The sequence below is a fragment of the Eptesicus fuscus genome, chromosome 19, assembly GCF_027574615.1.
Source record: "Eptesicus fuscus isolate TK198812 chromosome 19, DD_ASM_mEF_20220401, whole genome shotgun sequence".
Lineage (NCBI taxonomy): Eukaryota > Metazoa > Chordata > Mammalia > Chiroptera > Vespertilionidae > Eptesicus > Eptesicus fuscus.
Window position 1 is genome coordinate 16,850,199 of NC_072491.1, and position 23,219 is coordinate 16,873,417.

General features: G+C 35.1%; 1 protein-coding gene across 4 annotated transcripts in view; it reads left to right on the top strand.

Moving 5' to 3' along the window:
• Positions 1-23,219, top strand: part of OXR1 (oxidation resistance 1) — a 267,355-nt gene that overhangs the window by 220,127 nt on the left and 24,009 nt on the right. For 3 of the 4 annotated variants that reach the window (XM_028155953.2, XM_054708782.1, XM_054708784.1), the window contains 4 exons: positions 2,906-3,090; positions 6,344-7,095; positions 10,475-10,643; positions 16,823-16,985. In XM_028155953.2, coding sequence (XP_028011754.2) covers positions 2,906-3,090; positions 6,344-7,095; positions 10,475-10,643; positions 16,823-16,985 — 1,269 coding nt within the window. The remainder of the gene's footprint in view (positions 1-2,905; positions 3,091-6,343; positions 7,096-10,474; positions 10,644-16,822; positions 16,986-23,219) is intronic. The other variant, XM_054708783.1, reaches the window with a different exon arrangement.

Sequence of the window (23,219 nt, forward strand, 5' to 3'; positions counted from 1 at the left end):
CATTGATGTTTTCACTAAGTTCCTGGATCATCCTTATAACTATTGTTTTGAATAGGGGTGGGAAAGGCATGCGAAATCATTTGATCTGGCCCTGCCAAAGCATTACGGGTGAGTTCATTAAATGTTTGACCAAAAATAGCAGGATAATTGTTAAGTGGATAATTTTGTATAGCCCACGAATGACGTTATAAATATCTCAGTGGCCCTGGTAGAAAAAGGTTCGTCATCCCTGGTTTTGAACTCTGTATCTGGTCCTTTTGCTTGTTTCTATTTTATTTACTTCTTTTTCTGGAGATTACTTCTGTCCTTTCATTTGTGACCTGTTTATTTGTCTCTGCATTTTGGTTGCTTCCTTGTGTTTGTTTCTTTGTATTAGGTAGAGATGCTATGTCTCCTAAAGGTAGAGTGGCCTTGTGTAGTAGGTGTCCTGTAGGGCCCAGTGGCTCAGCCTCCCTAGTCATCTGAGCTGAGCACTCTAGGTGTGCTCCTGTGTGGGCTGTGTGCACTGTCCTGTTTTAGTTGAGCCTCGATTGCTGTTGGCGATACCGGGAGGGATTGACCCCTAGGCCAATTGGCTGTGAGGACCATTTGCGACCACAGCAGAAGAGCTGCTGTGCAGGAGATGCCCCTGTGGAGTAAGACTTGCTTCAGTTGGGCTTTGATGCTCACTGAGTCCACCACCCCTTAAGAGTGTCGCTCATGGATGTGGTAGAGTTGTAATCTGGCATGGTCTGAAGCTGACCACCTGGTGCACTGGCTCCTGGGAGGTGCAAAGTCAGCTACTGCCTCTGCTCTACCTGGGGCCACCCAGCAAGAGCTACAGAGAGATCTGCAGATGGCTGCTACTTGTGTGGGGCTTGCAGGTGTCCAGGAGAAGTCAAGCTGTGAACCTTGGCAGGCTGTTGCTAGTGCCAGGCCTGGGGCCACTTATTGAGAAGTATGGGGCACACTGAGGTCAGCTGCTGCTTGTTTGAGAGATTTTAGGACAGGCCATTCATATGGAAAAGCCACTGAAAACAGCTTGGGAGGGGCTATAAAATGGGTGGGGCATGGTCTCATGGAATCACCAGGGTATGGTGAACAGTGTGGGCCAGGTCAATGGAGACACAGAAGTGGCTACTGCCTGTAAGCTCTGTGATGGGGGAGGTCTCAGCCAAGGAACAATGACCTCTGCCAACACTTTTGTCTGGGAAAAAGCTGTCTTTCGGGTCTTGCCCTGATGCCAGATAATTTAGTTCCTCCCCATATGTCCCTGGATCCTTTCAAGCTACTGCCCTAGTGCTGGAGCTCAAATGAAGTGAGTCTGAGTAAGTCTGTGCTTGTGCTCTTTAAGAGCACCTGCCTGGGACTCCTGCAGTCTCTGTGTCACTCAGCCACTATCCCCGCTGGTTTTTATAGCCCTAAGTTACGGGGACGTCTCTTCCTGGCACTAGCAACAGGAAGAGACTAGGACCCCTTTGCTCCTTGTAGGGACCTCTGCAGCCAAAATATCCCTCCCAATTAAAAACAGACCACTTATGAGTGTCAGGCTAACTGGTTGGTTCCTCACCTCTGCCCCTCCTACCAGTCTCAATGTGGCTTCTTTTTTAATTCTCTAGTTGTAGGGCTTCCATTCAGTTGGATTTTAGGCAATTCTGAATGATAGTTCTTCTGTGGTTTAGTTGTAATTTTGATGTGGTTGTGGGAAGAGACAAATACCACATTTACCCTATTCTGCCATCTTGACCCTCCTCAGGATTTAAGTTTTTCTTTTCCTTAATAGCTTTAGAAAAAAACACAAAACAACTTTGAAGTAACTATTTGTTTTATTTTTAGAATTCTGTCTGGCTCTTCATTTTTACACTTACAGAATAGAATATAGTGGAATGGGAATTTAAAAAATGGGATCAAAGTATATTTAGCACTTGAATTAAAGTGATTATATAGTTTGTTACGTAAATGTGGAAGGAGTATAGTATAAGCACAGACTGCCTGAATTTTGAATCTTGGTTCTACCGCTTATTAGGTAGCTGTAGTCATGTATTATTTAGGACTCTCTCAACCTTAGTTTCCTCATATATACTCATCTCAGAGCTCAGTGTAATGATCAAATGAACAATAATGTATATAAAGCATGACACATATAAAACATTCAGTACATTAGCTAATATTAGTGGGATCAGCTTCTTATGAATTTTAGTTTGCTCCTTGTAAATAAGAGGGTTGGACTCTTCATATTAGCATCACTATTTGCATGAATATATTTAAAAATTCATAGTTTTCATAATTAAATTTAAAATGATTACTGGTTACCTTGGAGGTCATTTAAATTACCTAATTTTAGAGATTAAAAATCTGAGGCCCAGAGGCTTTGCTTACCCAAGGTCACATGCCTAGGTAGCAGCAGAGTCGAGTGAAATCTATTTTTTAAAATATATATTTTAAAAGAGATTGTGCTTTTTTTTTTTTATAATGGATTGAATTGTCAACATTATTTATGAAACCTGCATTGTGTGTACATAAAACTATGTTTGGTACCTCTAGTGAGGAACAACACAAGAAGCAGTACACAAATTAATGTAAAGCATGGCTCATGCCTCACAGGAGTTCACAATCCCTTCTTCTATTACTGAAGTTATCTTGCTGATATAGCTCAGTATTTTACTGAGGCTGCAAACGTTATACCTGACTTGCTTGTTTGAGGGTGAATATAATATTCTTTGTAGTTTTCCTCTGCTAAAGAGGAGCACTTACTGGGAAAATTTGTGTTTTATTAACATTTCCATGAGAATGCCTTAGTGCTTGAATGTACTGCTTTTCCGTATAATAGATGGACTAATAACAGGAGAAAATTAGTAAAAATAGCTAGAATACTTTTTGAAAATTTAAACTTCGAAGATTAAACATTATTTTCTTTTTACCTTAGGGCACAGTCAGTGGTGTGCTACTAATTACACCAAATAATATAATGTTTGATCCACATAAATCTGACCCCTTGGTTCAAGAGAATGGCTGTGAGGAATATGGGATCATGTGTCCAATGGAAGAGGTGATGTCAGCTGCAATGTACAAAGAAATTTTGGATAGCAAAATAAAGGAATCCTTACCCATGTAAGAGTGTTTTTTATACCCCTTTGCAATTTTATTGCATTTAGATAATTGATTGACCTTCATCTAATACTCTTTAAGTATTTTTATTAGTTTTATTTTAGCTGCTTTTCATTTTCTTAATAATTAAAAAATATATGTAATGTTGAAAGGTTTCTTCTCAATGCACTTAGAATAGTTAAGAGTGTTTTAGGTTTATATTTTTATATTTGGTCGGAGAACCAGATATTTAAAAATAACCTTTAGTACTCATTTAATACCGTGTATACCAGCTTTTTTTAAATTCAGAATTCTGAATTATCTATATGAGTAATTTAACGTAATAAGTAATCAAGGGTAGGTTTCCAATTTTTCTGTCTCTCTGTCTGTAAAATCGGGGGTGGGATTTTGAGAGGTCACATGAGCAAAGACCTGACATTGCTACAACCAGAGCAGCTTGTTTTTTTTTGTTACTGATTTATATGTTTAAATCCGTCTTTCTCAGAAAAGTGTGAAATATAGGGGAGAAGATCCACAATTGCACAATTAAAAGAGTTAACCATGGAATGTGTGGTTATCTGATTGTGATTCGGGTAACATAGGTGTGAGACTACAGGTCAGCACAATCTTCATACATAATGTGCTTGATCAAAGGAATGACTAGAGAAAAGGGAGGAATAAGAAATAAAAAGAGAAGGTAAAAGGTAGGTATATAAAAGAAAGAAAGAAGTAGAAAGGAAAAAAATTGATACGTATTGGAAAAGAACTCCCCCATTCCTCCATACTGATTGTCAACAGTTGAAAAACTGGCCTCACTTTAACTGATACTGAGATATATATCCCAGTATTAGCCCACAGGAATGATGAATGCTGTTGTAATATTAACCTTGTGGGATAGAACTACTTACTTCCAAAGGAGGAGAACAAATTATTTCTGTTTCTGAGGCAACCTGCATGAGTTTGTCATGATACCTGTGGAGAATAAAGTTTCTTATTTAAAAAATCTTCATTATACCTTCCACTCAATAGATATTTTTCATGGTAAACTCATCTTTATAGATGCAGATAATTCCTATGATATTCTCTAGTGTCAGTTATTTTTATAGATCATTCAAAGTCAGGTTCAGCAAAATAACCATTGGAGTAGGTGGAGGGATAAGACAAAAGTGAAGTAGTGAAGGATTAGATATAAAAAAAACCCACAAGATTATATATGTGTGTATATATTGTCAGTCATTGCTAAGATTAACTTCCTGCTGTCCTGCTTTTCCATTTGTATTATGATATTTTGGGATTCTCTTATGCTGAATGATTCATAACTATTCTATAAGGATGCCATAGGGCTCCTCTTGCATAACACTTTTATCATTCATAATGTCACGTGGAAAAACCATGCATTTGATCTAAACATTTTTTTTATTTCTTAAAAAAGAAATACCATTTAATTCTCCCTTATTAACTTATTAAAAATAATATTTGTGACAAATCATATAAATGAAGTTATTTTTTCAGAGTAGTGTCATGGCAAAAATGAGTTATAAGATTTTATTGATTTTCTTTTGTCTTAAATTGATTATAGGAAATTGATTATAAGGTATTGTTCTGGAACTATATTGAGCAGTAAAAGCACATTGGCATTAATAAATATTTAGTCTTTTGGCATATTAACTCTGAAGATTACCACTTATATAAGTATATATCCTGTTCGGTTTGTTCATTACCTTTTATTAAATGTACATGTACAGTTTCCCAACTTCCAAGACCCTATATACGGTATGGGGCAAAAGTAGGTTTACAGTTGTTCATATGGGAAATAATACAATAATTAATAATAATACAAAAATTAACTTGTTTCGAGTACTCAAAACTACAAACCTAACTTTTGCCCCTCCCTGTGTGCAGTTTGAATGAATCACCAGTAGATGACACTGTTACATATTTTATAGCACAAGTTAAATGCTTGTGTTTTTTAAGGTGAATTAAATACAAGAGGCAGAGCTATGAATTAAACTTCAACTAATTAATACTTTTAGTAAAAAGAAAAATTTTCTATCCTTGTTATAAAAATTATGGATACTCATTATAGAAAATTTGAAAAATACCAAAAAGTAGAATAAGAGGAAAGGAGTTAACTCAACTTCACCATCCAGAGATAGCCAATTATTTTTGTGTTGAATTACTTTTCAGTCTTTTTTCTTTTCAAACTTTCATAAATGTTAATAGTTTTTCCACTAAGAACTCATGCGGTTTTCTTTTTTTCTTTTTTAGTTTGAATTTTAGCGACTTATTTATTAGCTCTATGACCTTGATCCAGAAATTCTCTGCCTCAGTTTTCACATCAGTAAAAAGTTCTGCCTTGCTGAGATTATAGCCAGGATTAAGAGAGATGGAATGTCAAAGGACTTAATGAATAATAACATGCTATAAAATGTAAAATTTATTTTTCTGTCCTGGGTATTGTTGAGTGTTTTCTTAGGTATTCAAATTTTTTTTTCTGCAAAACTAATTTTTGCACCTGAAGTAATTATTTTTAACTGTCATTTTTAATTGCTGACTTGTATTTCATGCTTTAAATGTTTGCACTACCTCTTTCCAGAACGTAAACTGTCTAACTTTTGAACATTACTGCTTACATATACAATGCCATTAAACTTGAAAATCTAGATATAATTATAAACCATTTAGCTATTTAATATCTAACTCCTTTAGTTAAACAAGTTCCCTTAGAATTGTTATTGAGTTGTTGCTGGTAGCCTGAAGAATTCCTGTGAGTACTTTTGCCTCAGTTCTACTCAGGTTGGCTTTGAGCTTTGCTTTTGAGCTCTATATTTTAGCTTAATCTCTACTTAAAAGTAAAATAAGCACTACATGTGTGCATGTGTATGTAATATCAATCAATGTATTACTTTGTTAAGACATTTAAATTTTAATCAAAATTTTACCTAAGCTTACTTTTCATATTCTATCAATGAATAAATTTTAATTTAGAATTATAGCTTAACCCAAAACTTATATCATTATCTTCTCTTCAGGTAGATTAATTTAGGAAATGTTGCATTGATGTTTTCCATATCTTAAGCAATTGATGCAAAAGCTTTACTAACACTTGGTCTATATGAATAAATCAAAATTTTTGATATGCTGTTAAATATAAAAAAGATGTATGCTACATCCTTTCGTAAAAGCCTTTTTTGGAATATTAATTTAGTGGTAAGTTTGTGGACAATGAAAGACTACAATTTAAAAAGTCTAATAACATAATTTTGTTTACTGACAGAGAGAGAGATCAGTTATCAGGAAGGGACTTCTGCCACTTAAAGAAAATGACAAGAAGTAATACTGATGAAATAGACTCAAGAATCCGAGATGTGGTTAATGACAGTGCCAGCACTGCTCCCAGGAGCACCGAGGAGTCCCTTTCTGAAGACGTGTTCACAGAATCAGAACTCTCTCCGGTACGGGAGGAGCTTGTCTCTTCAGATGAGCTGCGACAAGGTAAATCGTCCGAAGCATCATCAGAGTCTGTGCAGACCGTCAATCCGAGTGGAATAGAATGTTCAACAGTCATATCAGAATCTACTACTCCTGATCAGTTAAAATCTGATTCTGGACATTCTACAAATGAAGTTGGGGATCTTTCTCTTAAAACTGATTTAAATAATATCAAAATGGCCACTAAGGAAGGAGATCAGGCAACAGATAATGTTCAAGAAATATCAGACCCTAAAGAAGGAAGCATAAATATTAAAGGTAATGCAGACCAGGATTTTCTTAATGAGAATTCTCTGCACCAAGAAGTGGATGAAAAAGAAAGTATGCCTTGTGGGGAAGCAACAGAATTCAAAAGAAAGCAAACTGTCAAAGGAAAACAAGGGAAGGAGCAAAATCAGGACTCAGAGACAGAGGTAGAAGAGCTCCGGAAACTCTGGAAAACCCATACTATGCAAGAAACTAAACAGCAAAGGGACAATATTCAACAGGTGTCACAAAAGGAAATTAAGCATAAAATAGCAACTGTTGATACAGAAGGTAAGTGTTAAAAGAGTATATAAAGTTCATATTATTTGCATATTGTTTCCCTCTTTCCTTGGTGACTCAAAAGCTGCAATTTCTTAGGCTACTCTGAAGGATAATCTAGTGGCCCTTGGCTGATGTTTCTCTGGGGACAAGTATAATATTCTTAGCTTTCTACTCTTTTTGACTTTTCTTACTCCACAGTGGAGTATACATAAATGAGCATCTTTTCCACCATGTTTAAACATTCCCAACTCACCATGTTCTATTTTTAAATAATTTATTTCTTGAAAATGTACACAAGCTCTGTAATACCTTTGATTTCTCAATTTTTTTCTTTTAGTTCTTGGTGTGTTGTCTCATTAAAATATATTTTTTCATTGCATATATAATACCCCAATTGCAATTTGTAACTGACAACGTTGTAATTCCATCTTTTTAAAAACTATGATTAGACATAAAAATCTAATTTTTTAAATTCCTCCAAGTATCCAGAAGTTCTATCATTATCTGAGTAAGTGTTTTCTTTTACAAAGCAGCACTAAAGGTAAATTAAAGCACCACTTTCATTTTCAGTTTTGTATTGGGGAACTATTTACTTATGAAAATTATAGAAATAGTCATTTATTTCTGATATACAGTGCTTCTGCTTAATAGGTTAATGGAGTACAGCTCAGGTATCTTAGGTAACATTTCTTATAGTCTGTTGGAATATTGATTCCAGGCCAATCAAATTTATATATAAACTTTTCTTTCACTTTTTTTAATTCAAATTTTTTATTGTTAAAGTGTGCATAAACTGAAATTTACCATTTTGACCATTTCTAAATGTAAAATTCAGTGGCAGTAAGTACATTCACATTATTGTAGAACTATCACCACCATCCATTTCCAAAGCTTTTTCATCTTCCCAAACTAAAACTGTACCCATTAAACAAAAACTCCTATATCCCACTCTTCCCAACCCCTGACAACTACCATTCTACTTTTTGTCTCTACTCTAGGTACCTGATACAAGTGAAATCATATATTTGTCCTTTTGTATGTGGTTTATTTCCCTTATATAATGCCTTCAAGTTTCATCTATGTTATAGCATGTGTCAGAATTTCCTTCCTTTTCAAAATTCTATAATATTCCATTAATACACAACATGTTTTCTTTATCTGTTCATTCATTAATGGACATTTGGGTTGTTTTAGTCTTTTGGCTTTTGTGAATAGTGCTGCTGTAAACATTGGAGTACAAATATCTGTTTGCGTTCCTCTTTTCAATTTTTGGGGGGTATATACCCAAAAGTGGATTTGCTGGATTCTATGGTAATTCTATGTTTAATTTTTTGAGGAACTGCCAAACTCTTTTCCACAGTGGTTGTACCATTTTACATTTCTACAAGCAATGCACAACAGTTTAGTTTTTAAAATACTGAATTTTCCTTCTGTTTTCTTATATACTCTGAAGGAGGATTATATTAAGTAGATGTTAAGAAACCCATTTACTTAAAGTAAATTCTATAAAAGAGTGAATATTTCTTCTTTTGTAATATTTTTCCTTTTTTCAGAACTAGTGAATGTTCTTAAATGTGATTAAACAAAAATATATAGGGAGTTTTTACAAAACTTATAAAAATTACCAAGAATTAATCACCTTAATCATTATTAACATTAGGTATATTTAGCTTTGATCTTTGGTGTGTATGTATATATTCATACATATATATACAACTTTGATATTATTTGTATGTATCTATACATATGTATTTTTATATAAAATTAGGATTATACTGCATGTAGTGTTGTATTTTCCTTTTTTCACTCACCATTTTATGTCATGAATGTTTTCCCATGTCATTATCATTCTTTGAAAACATGGTTTTTAGTGACCTTCTAATTTAACCATTTCCATGTTGTTAAGACAGTCCATTGTTATTAGCAATTCATATTGTTAAGATATTTTTTATCTTTGTTCAGGCTGTAAAGAATGCTGGCATGAATTGATAGATTTGTGTCTGATAGTTGCCTTATATTAGAATCTTTAAAAAATGTGAAATAATGGATTCTGTTTAAACCAATATGTGATATACTACTTTCATTGTAATGGGTTTGTTGGGGTGCAGGGTTTGATAGAGAGAGCCTCTATTATGACAAAATACTGAAAGAAAAGTTGGTAGGTATGTTCAGAAAGGTATCCTGATACCATTTGGTTTTTCCCCTTTTTGGGGGGTGTGTGGTGTCAAATTAAGTAACTAATTTTAAGTAACTTAAGTTTCTATAATAGAAAAATATTCAAAGTTTCTGACCTTTTAAAGACGTCTATCTATATATATAAAAGCCCAAGTGACTGGCAGGTAGCTATGACACGCAATGACCACCAGGGGGCAGACGCTCAATGCACAGGCATGGAAACATGGAACAAGACTGATGAATCTCAGAGGGGAAGAGGGAGGGAGGAGAGTGGGAAGAGATTAACCAAAGATCTTACATGCATACTAGAGGCCTGGTGCATGGATTTGTGCACCGGTGGCGTCCCTTGGCCTGGCCTGCGGGGATCGAAACCAGCTCTCCGAGAGACCCCACCAGTGCATGAATCCATGCACCGGGCCTCTAGTAATATAATAAAACTTAAATAGATATAAAACTGGAATGTAACTGTGAAAAAAATGGTAAAAGTTCATTTTAATGATATTCGTGAATGCTTGGCCTCAGATTTTGTGCCTTCACACTGTTACACAAAAAAAGCCATGACTAGTACCCAGATTTCCTAAGTATAATCAAGTATTTCCTGTATACTGTGATGCTTTCCTAAGCTAATTAATGTCCAGATTCCTAAGTTCAACCTTATTGTCAGACCCCTAATGTACCTTATGTCAGAATCTCTGGTATGGAGAGTTAATGACAATTCAGGCCTAATAAACTGTCCAAACCGAAGGCTGAATGTAGCATATTGTTGGTTGTTTTTATCACATCTTAATATGTATGTAAAAGCTTTAGAAACTTTTAAATTTTTGTCTTTAACAACCATACAAACTTACCTAGTTGTTTTTCTAGAAGGCTGATAAGGAATGTGCAAAATATTGTATTTGTATAATCAATTACTTTAGTATGGTTGTTATAAACAAAAATTAAATAAGAGTTCCTGAAGCTGTCACATTTTTTTCCTGATACCCTTAGACATAATTTCAGTTTATAATGTGGCTTTTGGTTCATTAGTCTTGTGGTACCTATACTTTTGATGGAAAATAATACAAATTGAGAGAATTAACTTAAAAAGTGTAAATGAATTAAAGTATTATTCTCTAATTATTTGTCAGAAGTTTGCAGATACACGTTATTTAATCTAAATTATTTAAGCTTGGTGTGTAAGAATTGAATAAAACTGTTTGTGTCTCAACTTTAGGTTTTTTACTTTTAAAAGAAAAGAGAAGGCATCAGTTACATAAGTTCTTACGTCTCAGAGTTGGAAAACCAATGAGGAAAACATTTGTATCCCAAGCAAGTGCAACAATGCAACAGTATGCACAGAGAGATAAGAAACATGAATATTGGTTTGCTGTGCCACAAGAAAGGTAAAAAGACAAACAACAACCAAAGCTTAAAACGTTATTGAGATCCTTTGAATTAAAATGATTTTGAATGCCGCTTAGCACCAGTGACAAAGTACTTTTGAAACATATAGTTTATGATTAAAACCTGACATTAAATCTATTCAAAATAATTTAGCTCCTATTTTGTATTCTTTAATATACTCCATTTTAAATGTTTTTCTTTTTGTGGTTTAATGAAAAAAATATGAACCTATAGCTAGTTTTTTTTTTTTAAATATGTTTTATTGATTTTTTTACAGAGAGGAAGGGAGAGGGATAGAGAGCTAGAAACATCGATGAGAGAGAAACATAGACTAGCTGCCTCCTGCACACCCCCTACTGGGGATGTGCCCACAACCAAGGTACATGCCCTTGACCGGAATTGAACCTGGGACACTTCAGTCTGTAGGCCAACGCTCTCTCCACTGAGCCAAACCAGTTTCAGCATATATAGCTAGTTTTAATAGTAAGGAAATTTACTTAAAATGTCTTAGAGCAAGAAGGTTCATCAAAACACTAACTGATAATGGCCCCTACCTCATTGCAGGTAATGATGTATAATCCCTTTTTAAAAACCTCCTCAAATACTTACTGAATGCCTTTAGTTTCTAAAGGGGTGTGATCTTCAAACTATTTTTTGTATTCCTTATCCAATAAAATTTTTTATCATAAGTTTAACCAATTGTAAAGGATGTCTGTCATCACTGTATTATAAATATTGACATTTTATTGTTTAGAGATATGTTTTTATTCATTTCAGAGAGAGAAAGTGAGAGGAAGAGAGAGAGAGAGAAACATCAATGATGAGAAAGAATCATCAATCAGCTGCCTCCTGCACACCCTGTACTGGGGATCAGCCCAGGCATGTGCTCTAACCAGGAATTGAACTGGGACCTCCTGATTCATGGGTCAGCGCTCAAACATTGAGTCACACTGGCTGCCAGCATCGACATCTTACCTTATAATAGACAAATATGCAAATTGACCGCACCTTCGCTACGCCCAAGCAACACCCACCAACCACACCCACCAGGAAACTGTTGCAGGGACATTGGGGTGTGGCGGAGCCCAAGGCCGGGAAAGCCGCCTGAGGCTTTCCCGGCCTTGGGCACCAGCGGGGAGCCTGCACAGATCGCAGGAAACCACTGGGGGTCGGCTCCTGCGATCCTTAGCAGGGATGTTGGGTGCGGCCGAGCCTAAGGCCACCGCCCAGGGCCAAGCCCCGACCCTGAAAGAAGGCAGAAGGCGGTGGCCACAGCCAAGGCCTGGGTCCCCGGTGCTGGCAGAAAACTGGTGCAGGCAGCCAGGTGAATGAAGGTCTATTGCACGAATCTTCATGCAAACGGGCTACTAGTTTAAAAATAAAACTGTTACATTGATTTTTAAAATAAATCTAGTAGAATCTAAACATCATAACAGTTTGCCCTCTACAATTATCCATTTAAAAACTACTTGAACGTGCTCTTCTTTAACAGAATTTGCATCATTACTCTTCTCTTTGAATTTGTATTTCCATTACACCTCCTCATAGAATCTTATAAGGAACATTATAGAATCTTATTATAAGGTACATTATATTTTTATTCCTGAATATATTTCTTTGCAACAAATTACATATACTCACACATTTGTTTGTGTGTGTGTGTGTGTGTGTGTGTGTGTATCCATTCTGATATTAGATTTATTTTAAAATTTTCTATGACTGTTGTCAAAATAGTAAAGAGTCTACGGTTTATACTACATGCAAGTTAACAAGTTGTTATGCCTCAGTTTATTGCATGCTAGGAGAAAACACAAGAGTCCCAACAATAGCAATAGTCAATACCAACATTAGCATGAGTTATTTGAGCCTCAGTTCCCACAGTGTGATGCAAAGAAGGCCAGGTCGCAGACTCATTTGCCATGGGTTATATTACAGAAGAGGAGCCATAAGTTTAGGGAGCCTAAGTCTTTTATAATGTACATTAAGCATGGTTACCCTTTGCTCCACAGTAAGATACTATTTCTATCTTCTAAACTATGCTATGTTTCATGTGCAAACATATTTGAAAAGATAGAGCTGAACAAAGGTACTCAGTAACTATTATACATAAAAAGTAAAATATATTAAATATCTTAATAAAATAGATGAGCCTTTCTTCCAGTTAATTTATGTATCCATTGATGAATGTAGCTTATTTAAAGGATGAGAGAGGATTCAGTCCCTCATTTATACCTACTCCCCTTCATTTTTTTCTTTAGGTACTGAAAAGCTTTGTTCACAAAAATAGTCTATGAGTTTGCAGAGTTTTATTATAACAATGCCACTCAATTCTTTTAGACATGTTTCTACTTATATTCCAAAAATTAATCATCTTTTATCAAAATTATGTTTAGTGATATATAATGAGCAACTTCATTGAAAACTTCTGTTTTAATAGAAATCAGTAAATTAGAAACCATCTGATATGCCAAAGGATGTATAATGCAGTCTTTAAAATCTTTTCCAGTCTTAATACCAACTGTGGGAGGCCTAGAAGTTTTTAAGGGCATGTACCATTACAAAGTTCTGGATAGGTGAGGATATGCTTTTTTTTTTTTTTTTTTAATTAGAAAAAGGTGCTTTAGGGAAAGCAAAGAACAGGGACTATGTAAGATATCATTAACACACTTCTTAAGCAGATTAGTATGAGTAACATAAAGAAGAAGATAAAGAAATTGATTCCCTTAAAATTATCTTTATGCCGAAGCCGGTTTGGCTCAGTGGATAGAGCGTCGCTCTGCGGACTGAAAGGTCCCGGGTTCGATTCCGGTCAAGGGCATGTACATTGGTTGCTGGCACATCCCTGGTAGGGGGTGTGCAGAAGGCAGCTGGTCGATGTTTCTCTCTCATCGATGTTTCTAGCTCTCTAACCCTCTTCCTTCCTCTCTGTAAAAAATCAATAAAATATATTTAAAAAAAATAAAAAATTATCTTTAAGTGTTTGTGTACCTCCTGAAAAATCTTTATATGTTGCTCTGAAAACTGCTGCTTTTAATGATAAAATTCTCCCCATCCAAGTATACAATAAATATAATGTGTGCATTCAATAAAATGTGATTATAATAATTTTTAAATATAGTATGATTTGCATAATTCACAAATATCTGATAGGCACAGAGCCAGGCATTCTGATTTGCCAGACATATTAAGATAACTACAGTGAAAATTTTAACTACAGACATACCTTGGAGATATTTCAGGTTTAGTTCCAGACTATTGCAATAAGGTGAATACCACAATAAAGTGAATATCACAGTAAAACGTATCACACAAATTTCTTGGTTTCCCAGGGCATGTAAAAGTTATGTCACACTACTGTAGTCTGTTAAGTGTGCAGTAGTGTTATGTATTTATAAAATGTACATGCCTTAATTTAAAAATTCTTTACTGCTAGAAAATAATAACCATCCCAGCCTTCAGAGAGTCTTAATCTTTTTTGCTGGTGGAGGGCCTTGCCTTGATGTTGATGGCTGCTGATTAGGTGGTTCCTGAAAATTGGGGTGACTGGCAATTACTTAAAATAAGACAACAATGAAGTTTGCCACATCAGTTGAGTTTTCGTTTCACAAACAATTTCTCTGTAGCATATGATGCTGTTTGATAGCATTTAACCCGAAGTAGTCCTTCTTTCAAAATGGGACCCAATCCTCTTAAAGCCTGCCACTGCTTTATCAGCTAAGTTATGTGATATTCTAAATCATTTGTTGTAATTCCAACAATCTTCACAGCCTCTTCACCAGCAGTAGATTCCAAGTCATCCATACAAAGCAGCTCCTCAACCATTAAAGTTTTATCATGAGAGTGTTGCAATTTAGTCTTATCTTCAGGCTCTACTTCTGATTCTAGTTCTCTTGCTCTTTCAACCACATCTGCAGTTACTTCCTCCCCACAATTCAGTCTCACCCTGTATGACACCAGCATGCTCTGAGCTGCTGTTCCTCCACTGAATCCCAGGTTAAGAGCAAGATTTTTGTGCGTTGTCCCTTTCAGAGGATGCCTGCGTTTACAGCAGCCGTCCTTCTCACCCAGGCAGGCAGAGTCCTTGCAGATATTCACAGCCAGATGTTATGTGGGCTCCTTTCCCAGCACTGGGGAGCCCGGAGTGTGGTTGAGACCCCTCACTCATCATAAGGTACCTTTGTACCTGAGATATCCCTCTGGATTATCAACTGCCCTTTTCATTTCTCAGCCCCTCCTACCAGTCTCTGCTGCTTTATGTCCTTAGTTATAAGACTTCTGTTCAGCTAGTCTTCAGATGGCTATCCAGGTTGATTGTTCAGTAACTTAGGTTGTGGTTTAGATATGATCAAAGTAAGTGAGTGCTACGTACTCTGCCACTTGCATCAGGTTTCACCTTGCGCTTTTATGTTATGGAGACAGAGTCTTTCCTTAAACCTCATGAACCAACCTCTGCTAGCTCCAAATTTTCTTTTGCAGCTCCCTTACTTCTCTCAGCCTTCATTGAAATGAAGATAGTTAAGGGCCTTCCTCTGGATTAGACGAGAACATTAAAGCTTTCTCCATGTCATTAACGAGGTTGTTTCCCTTTCTTATTATCTGTTCTTTCAGTAGCACTTCTCAATTCCTTCAAGAACTTTTCCTTTGTATTCACAGTTTGGCTAAGTCTTTGGCACAAGAGACTCGCTTTTGACATACTTTCCTCTCGATAAGATTCATCATTCCCAGCTTTTGATTTAATGTGAAAGACATGCAACTCTTCCTTTCATTTGCACACTAGAGGCCATTGTAGGGTTATTAATTGGCCTAATTTAAATATTGTTGTATCTCAGGGAATAGGCCCAAAGAGAGAGAGAGATGAGGAAATGCACACATTACTTCAGTGTTTAATTCAATTAATGCAATTAAGTGTGCCATGGGTGTGGTTCGTGGCACCCCAAAACAATTACAGTAATAAGATCAAAGATGACTGATCACCATAACAAATATAATAATAATGAAAAAACTTGAAATATTACAAGAATTAGGAAAATGTGACACAAACATGAAGTGAGATGATGTTGGAAAAATGATGCCAATAGATTTGCTCAATGCAGGGTGGACACAAACCTTTAATTTGAAACATAAATGTAATATTTGTGAAATGCAATAAAGCAAAGCACAATAAAATGAGGCATTCATAAATAATTCATCTTTAATTAAAACTAACATAAGGATTTAGTTTTTGTCATTACTGTTGGTTTTAATTTTTATATGGGATTTTCCATTTTATCATTGTCCTTGTACTTTGGCTAATGTTCATTAAGAATTGGTATTATTAGGATTTTGAACTTTATTGTATACATGTAATTTATGAAAATTGCTGTTTTGGTACAGACAGATTATCTGAAAGATGGAACTAAACATCATTTTGATATGTTAGCTACGACATAAGGAATGACACTTAAGAAAAAATTAAATTGGAAACAATTTCCAGAACCATTGTTATTGATTGGTATATGATAGTTAATAGTTTTATAATCAATTTTCATGCTAATTAAAGCCAAGAAAATATTTGAAATGTCATGTGTATTTGACCCTCAAATATGTTTATTAGAGTTTTTATTATCTTTTGTAACAACAGGCTTTACTATAGTAAACAAAATTAAAAAGGGGAAAAAGAGACTTGAAAGATCAGATCATCAGTTTCTGAACCCATAATACAGTCTGTGTCCCTGATATTTAAAAGTTAAACATATTAAATTTCTGTTAACTTGGAAAAATTCTGTATAAATTCAGGTTTTAAAAGACACAATTTTTAAATTGTTTACTTGTATTTTAGATAATTAGACCATTGTACAAATGATGTCAAAATTGTGGGTTCGGTTTCCCTTCCCATTACTAGTTACTTTAAAGAGAAAAAATATTACCACGAACAGCACCTGAGCTAGTCAAATGCATGCCAAGGAAAATTTTAATGTAGTTTTCTCAGAACAACTTGATAGAACACAGTCAAATAAAAATGTTTAAGTTAATGCCTTACTGGTGGTGGACTTTGTTATCTTTTTAAAATAAAGCATAGTATATTCTATTTATATTTTAAGTTCTCAAGTTTTGTCAAGATACGTAACATATAATTTTGTAACTTTAGCTGAAAGCACTGAACACTAGATCTATTATTAATAGTCACTTGTTCTAACAGGTCAGACCACTTATATGCCTTCTTCATTCAATGGAGTCCAGAAATATATGCAGAAGATACTGGTGAATATACCAGAGAACCTGGATTCATAGTTGTAAAAAAGATTGAAGAATCTGAAACAAATGAGGGTTCATCTAATGAAGAAGCAGCCAGAGAATGGGAGGTAAGAAGAAAAATGTGAAAATTTCATTCATCTTTTTACTTTGTGTGAATTTATAGCTCTATGATAGTATAGGAAAGTACACAAAATCTTGGTACAAAAGAATACTTTTTTAAAAAGATTCATTGCCCATGTATATATGTGTTTATTGAATGAATCTTATTAGTAACTTTGATTCATTGCTATTTGTCTTTTTTTTTTTGCTTTTAAGTATTAGAGAAGCAAAGTATCAGCAATAAAGTGACTTCTTGAGTGCATTTTGGAATGATATCAATTGCTATTATACTAATTTTTATGAAATATTTTTTCAGGTCTGATTTATTACTATTACCTCCTACATGGGGCAGGTACAGCAGTCATTTAACACATTCATGCAAATTACTACTCTTTTCTAAGTCTATACCCAAGCATTCTTGATGTGAATGTAAAAATAATGATAGGGAAATAAGCTGATGCTAATTTTAAAACAGGGAAAATATTATGTGCTCAAATTTGATGAACTTATCTATATGGGCAAATTAATAATAATCGACTTTCTGTAATCCCTATTAAACATATCTTTTAATATTACATATGTTTTACATGCTTTGTCTTGTGGGATTGATAGGGTAGCAATTACTGATTTACTTATTGTGATTGCCTAGATTAATCTCTTCTTGATGTGTTAAAAAATATAGAGCAGATGCTAAAATGTGATAATAAATGGGTTCAAATTTTGTTATCCATTTGGTGTTAATGTTCGTGATTGTGTTTGTGATATAAATTTATTGTGCATGAAGTTAACATGTATAACGATGGAAGGTATACATGGCATGTCTTTTATTTAAAATGTGAACCTGATTTCGAATGTCCATTCTGTTTAGTATATACAACAGTTTCTACTGTAACTTTAATGTAATGGCGGGAAAGAGGTAGCATATGTTAGGCACATATTATAAGTTCTTTTAATACTTAAACCAACATTATTAATCTTCTCACCAGCTTTATTCACAATAGCTCCAAACTGAAAACAACCTGAATGCCTATGAGCAGTATTCTTTAAAGCTCCTCATTGTGCAGTACAGATGGAAAACACTATAGTATACCTCATGCGACCACTTCAGGTATTGCATTGAACTTATACAATGCTAACACTGGAAGATTCTTTCAAATTATGTTGATCACATTGTAATTTAATTTTCAAGTCTCTGTCATGCAACTTACATTGTATAAAATGTTTTTCAAAATATTCTACTTTTTTTTGGTGTTGCATCTGCATACCAAAAACATAAATTTGGTTCACTGTGGAACAAGATTTCTTTAATTATTTGTGCCTTGATTTTTTAAAACATGTTTTCTTATCAGTAGCAGTTATGCTGATATAATTTCTTCAGGTATATCTCCCTTACATACCAAAAGACTCCTATCAGGTCTTGATTTCCCTCTCCTTATAGTGCCTCTGAATACGCATACCAGGCCGTAATTTAGTTATCTGTGCCTCTTGAACTTGTTCATCAAATATTCTTTAAAGTTGATGTACTTGACAAGTACCCAAGAGTCCATTGGTATAGTTTAAAGCAGCAGTCACCACAGTAAGCCTGAAATATCTTTGAAGCCTGTTTCATCCTTAAGATTCATGTGAATTTTTTCATTTGTCTTCTTAGTGTATCTGATGTAATATAAAAATAATTTTTTAATTTCTTGCCATGAAGTAAAAATGATGCTACAGTAATACAGGTCAGTTGTATCCTGTCACTAGGTGGTATCGTGGCACATTACTGCAATTCTCTATCATCTTCAACCCCAAATACCAACTTCAAGAGGCTCTAGTAGAATCCTTTGAAAGTTTTAGAGTATCACATGTGTTGGCTGTGCTTCTTGCTGCTTGAAGACACAGGCCTCAAAAGTAGAGCTTTTAAAACTAAAATTGCTTGTTGTCCCACTTTCTTTGGGTTAAATTTCACTCCTTTGGGAATAAAGCAGGCAAAAAAGGTTTTTCTTTTTCTTTTTTTAATCTCTATAGTTAATTTTATACAACTTGTAGTTCAATACCTCATACTCCAAGCCAATTATTAAAACATCCAGTGCTACTGGGATGATAAAAAATAAGAAAGAAATTAACTATTAAATTAGCTTTAATTGATTTATTTAGAAGTTTACCTCCCAGGTTTATGCTTATTGACTAAATTTTAAAATATGAGTTTACAAAAGTAATGATTGGTATTAGGAGAAAATTGCTCTGAGTTACTTCCCACTTCTTACACTTACTGAAGTATTGATAAAAATATGTTCATTTGATTTTTGGTTTCTGAGATGACTTGTTCATTTTTAGGTGCTGACATTACTCACATTTTCTTAAGCAGTTATTTATTTAAGTGTGAGTGTAAATGTAAATAATGTTGACTACTTGTTATGTAAATCTGTACAAAGGTTTTGTACTTAAAATACTTTAGAATCTACTTTCGGACTTAGATAACTTTTTAAATCATTTATAGACTTCCCATTTTGATACTAAATTTTAATGTTCTCTATTTTAATTATGTAAGTATAAAATAATTAACCTATTGTTAGTATTTTAGGCCATAAAGTGTATCATATTATGTCCTTATTGGATTTGGTTTTCCACTAGGATGGAGTCAGTTCTGCTTTCTTAATTGTCATTAATTAAGCACAATTATTGCCATAGTTGTTTATTAGGTTACTCACGGAAGAATTTTGCAGCAGTTTGATATTGCTGCAATTTCTAAATGCACCAATATCAGGAGGCTTCAGTTGGTTGGTACATATTTCATTTCTTAAACTGCCAGATATGAGTATTCTGGTGTTCATCTAATTAAACACATGAGTTTCTTTTTTATTTTTAATTAAAGAACAAGTAATACCAAAATTAAAATAGAGTCAATATATATAAAACTAAACAAAACATTACTTATCTCTTATCAGCTGACCAGCAAAATCCATACAGAATTTATTTTGTTCAAAATGAAAGTAGTTTCTATGTCTAACTCACTAAATAGGGTGAGGTCACATTTCTCAGATAAAGGCAATTAAAGTAACTTTTTATATTGAACAAATCACATAGCATTACAAATCATAACTCCAGAAGAAATTCAGTAAATCTGAAAAAGGTAGAAATCAAAAGTATTAAAAACAATTAGAATTTATAAGTAAATACAAAAACTGTCTTATGTAATATTTCTATATTAGGCATTTTTAAAAACACTTTATTGAGGTACTAGAGGCCTGGTGCACGAAAATCATGCACTGGGGGCGGGGGGGGGGGGCTCAGCCCAGCCTGCGCCCTCTCGCAGTCAGGGACCCCTCGGGGGATGTCCACCTGCCAACTCCCTGGGGATCGGGCCTACACCAGCAGTCAGACATCCCTCTTGCAGTCCGGGGCTCTCGCAGTCTGGGACCCCTCCTTACTGCCCGCCTACAGCGGAGGCCGGAGAGGCTCTCGCCACCACAGCTGTGCTGGCCAGCCATGAGCCTGGCTTCTGGCTAAGCGGTGCTCCCCCTGTGGGAGCGCACTGACCACCAGGGGGGCAGTTACTGCATTGAGTGTCTGCCCCCTGGTGGTCAGTGTGCATCATAGGTGAGAAGTGATATTTCATTGTGGTTTAGTAGTTTTTCAAAACATGGTCCCCATACCATCAACAGCAGCATCTAGGAATTTGTTTAAAAGTCAGTCTCAGACCCTATTCCAATCTGCTTAACCAGAACTAGGTTTGAAGTCCACCAGTCTGTGTTTGAACAAATGCAGGCTAAACTTTGAGAGCCACTGGTTTAGATCTGTAATGATACATCCAGTCCAGGCATAGACACAGCCTTCTCAAAAACACATGATTAAAAACATACATGAGCAAAATCAAAGCTCTACTAGGAGAATCTATGGGGATGTTAGTTGAGTAGATAACCAACAAAATAAGTTACCCTGTGCTTTGAGTGTGTGTGTGTGTGTGTGTGTGTGTGTGTGTGTGTAAAAATCTCATTTAAACCACATTTTGGTACACATATTTTTAATTTTAGAAAATCTGACTGTAAGGGATGAATAGTTGCTGTGTGTAGGGGGGTGAGCTGGTGGGGGGTTGGATATATAAGGATACTCTGTATGTAGTGACACCAGTGTGCAGATGGTTGCAGTGTGCCCATGAGAGCCTATGGGAACGAGATCTTAGAGCAAATGTGGTTGGAGACATAGGCAGGGGAGGTGGCTAATGTGTGTGCGAGGGAGGGTGTTCAGTATGGAGTGTGCTCTGTCCTGTACGTGCACATCAGCCTGGATGTGCAAGCTGGAAATTGGAGGAAGGAGATGTGAGTAAGTGGGTGTGGTGCAGTGGTGTGTGTAATGGAAAGGTGGTATGTGTGCCAAGGTGTCATTGTGTGTTCACAGTTTTGTGTGTAAGCACAAGATAAAGGAGGAGGAGCAGGTTTAGCTTAAAATGGTAGAAATCTACAGGTCTATTATGACATTGAATTCTAGTTAAAATTGAACACTGGGTTACTTTAGTTTATAGCTTTAATAATATTTAAATCTTAAAATTTTATTTCTTTGGTTATAATCAGCATACTGCTGATTAGTGAAGTATATGTAGGCATTGTAAATATAAGTACTTTTTCAAGAAATCAAATGTTAGAAAATGCACTGCAACAGGCAGAAGGATTTTCAGGTCATTGAATATTTGTGGAGGATTTATTTGTACTATGTTGACTTTGTTTTTTACATAGTTGTTCTCTGAAATTTGAGGGTTGAAGCATCCTCAAAGAACATCTTACTGTTTTTAAAATGCTCATATAAAAGATGAAATTTTATAGAATTTTTAGATGTAAATAATAGAATTTTACGATTTTGAGCAAACAAAATGTTATTTGAAATCATTTGTATACTTTGGGAGGGGCTCTGGCAACTATACTTATTACTTTTTTATGACTAAGATATTTTAAGTCTATTTCTTAGTGTACTTAGTGTTTAGAAATATAGGCACTGTGTCTTTAAACTTTTGAGCCCTTTCTTTGCACATTGGGATACAGTGCAACCAAACTTAAACATGGGAAACCCTGTCTTCCCTCCCCAGCTTAACAGTCTCCACTCAGGTCTCTCTTTGCAATGGATACTACTTAGTGATTAGCTCTCTGTATTGTCAATCAAATCTTTGTCTCCAGCAGACTGTTTTGTCACAGTTGTAGGAAGGGCTCTTGTGCTGGGAATTTATCTTTGACAGAGGAAGAATGCTTTTTACAACAGTTCTTACAAGATCTGATGTAACTTAATTTGCCCTGGAAAGGAAATGTCTCGGCTCTGGTATGGGAAAAAAGGGAGAAGACATCAACCAATTAATCATAAGTATACTCTGGTAATCTTAGCTAGTGATTTCAGTTTCTATATTTACTAGTCTTTTTATGGTGACATTATGCAAAATTATACAATTTCTAAAAGTGTAAGCTTAGAGAATGTTTATAGAATACAGAATTATATGATTACAGAAAGTACCTTAAGTTATTTCTGCTAAGTCTAAATATCTTCAAAAAAAGGAAATGAATAAAGGACTGTAGTTTTGTTTTGTAAAAGTGTTTTGTTTTTCTGTTCTATATAAGCAGTAGTTACCAAATCTTTATTGCTGCCTAAATTTTTTATTTAAGCTTAACTTTATAGGAAAATATTCAGAATTTTTTTCTTGATTAAAAATAAATTGATTAGAACAATCAGAGTGAATTAACATGAAATTTATTGACTGATACCAAACTAGATACATTTAAAATATTGTATATTAAGACTACTATCATTTTAGCAATCTGACAATGACTTTTTGAAACTATCCAAAAAGTTTCAAGCAGTGCTACCTAAAACAAAACTTTAAAAGATATTTTAGTAAAGAAAAATCTGAAGGGTGCACTGAGGGAATAAATAAGTGGTCTGCTTCCCAGCCAGCAGCTCCAGCCTGTCACATGCTCAGGATATCCCTGACAGTAGCCTCTGGTCCAGAAGGCTGGGGTATTGACCTGCTGCTGTGACAGAGCAAAAGTGGGCTCCTCCAGAAATGGACTCGTCCAACCCAGTCATCACCCTCCATAAGCTGAGCATCTGTCATTTTTTAGAACTTGCCTCTTTTTACTCTTTCCTGGCCATTGATGTGGGCAAAATGTGTATGTGGGCATTGGGAGGGAAAGCCTAGAGAAACAAAGGGAGCCCTCTCCATCCCTACTTTAGATGGGTTTATTTTTTGTATTTTATATCTAATAAAGTCCATACTCTTAAAA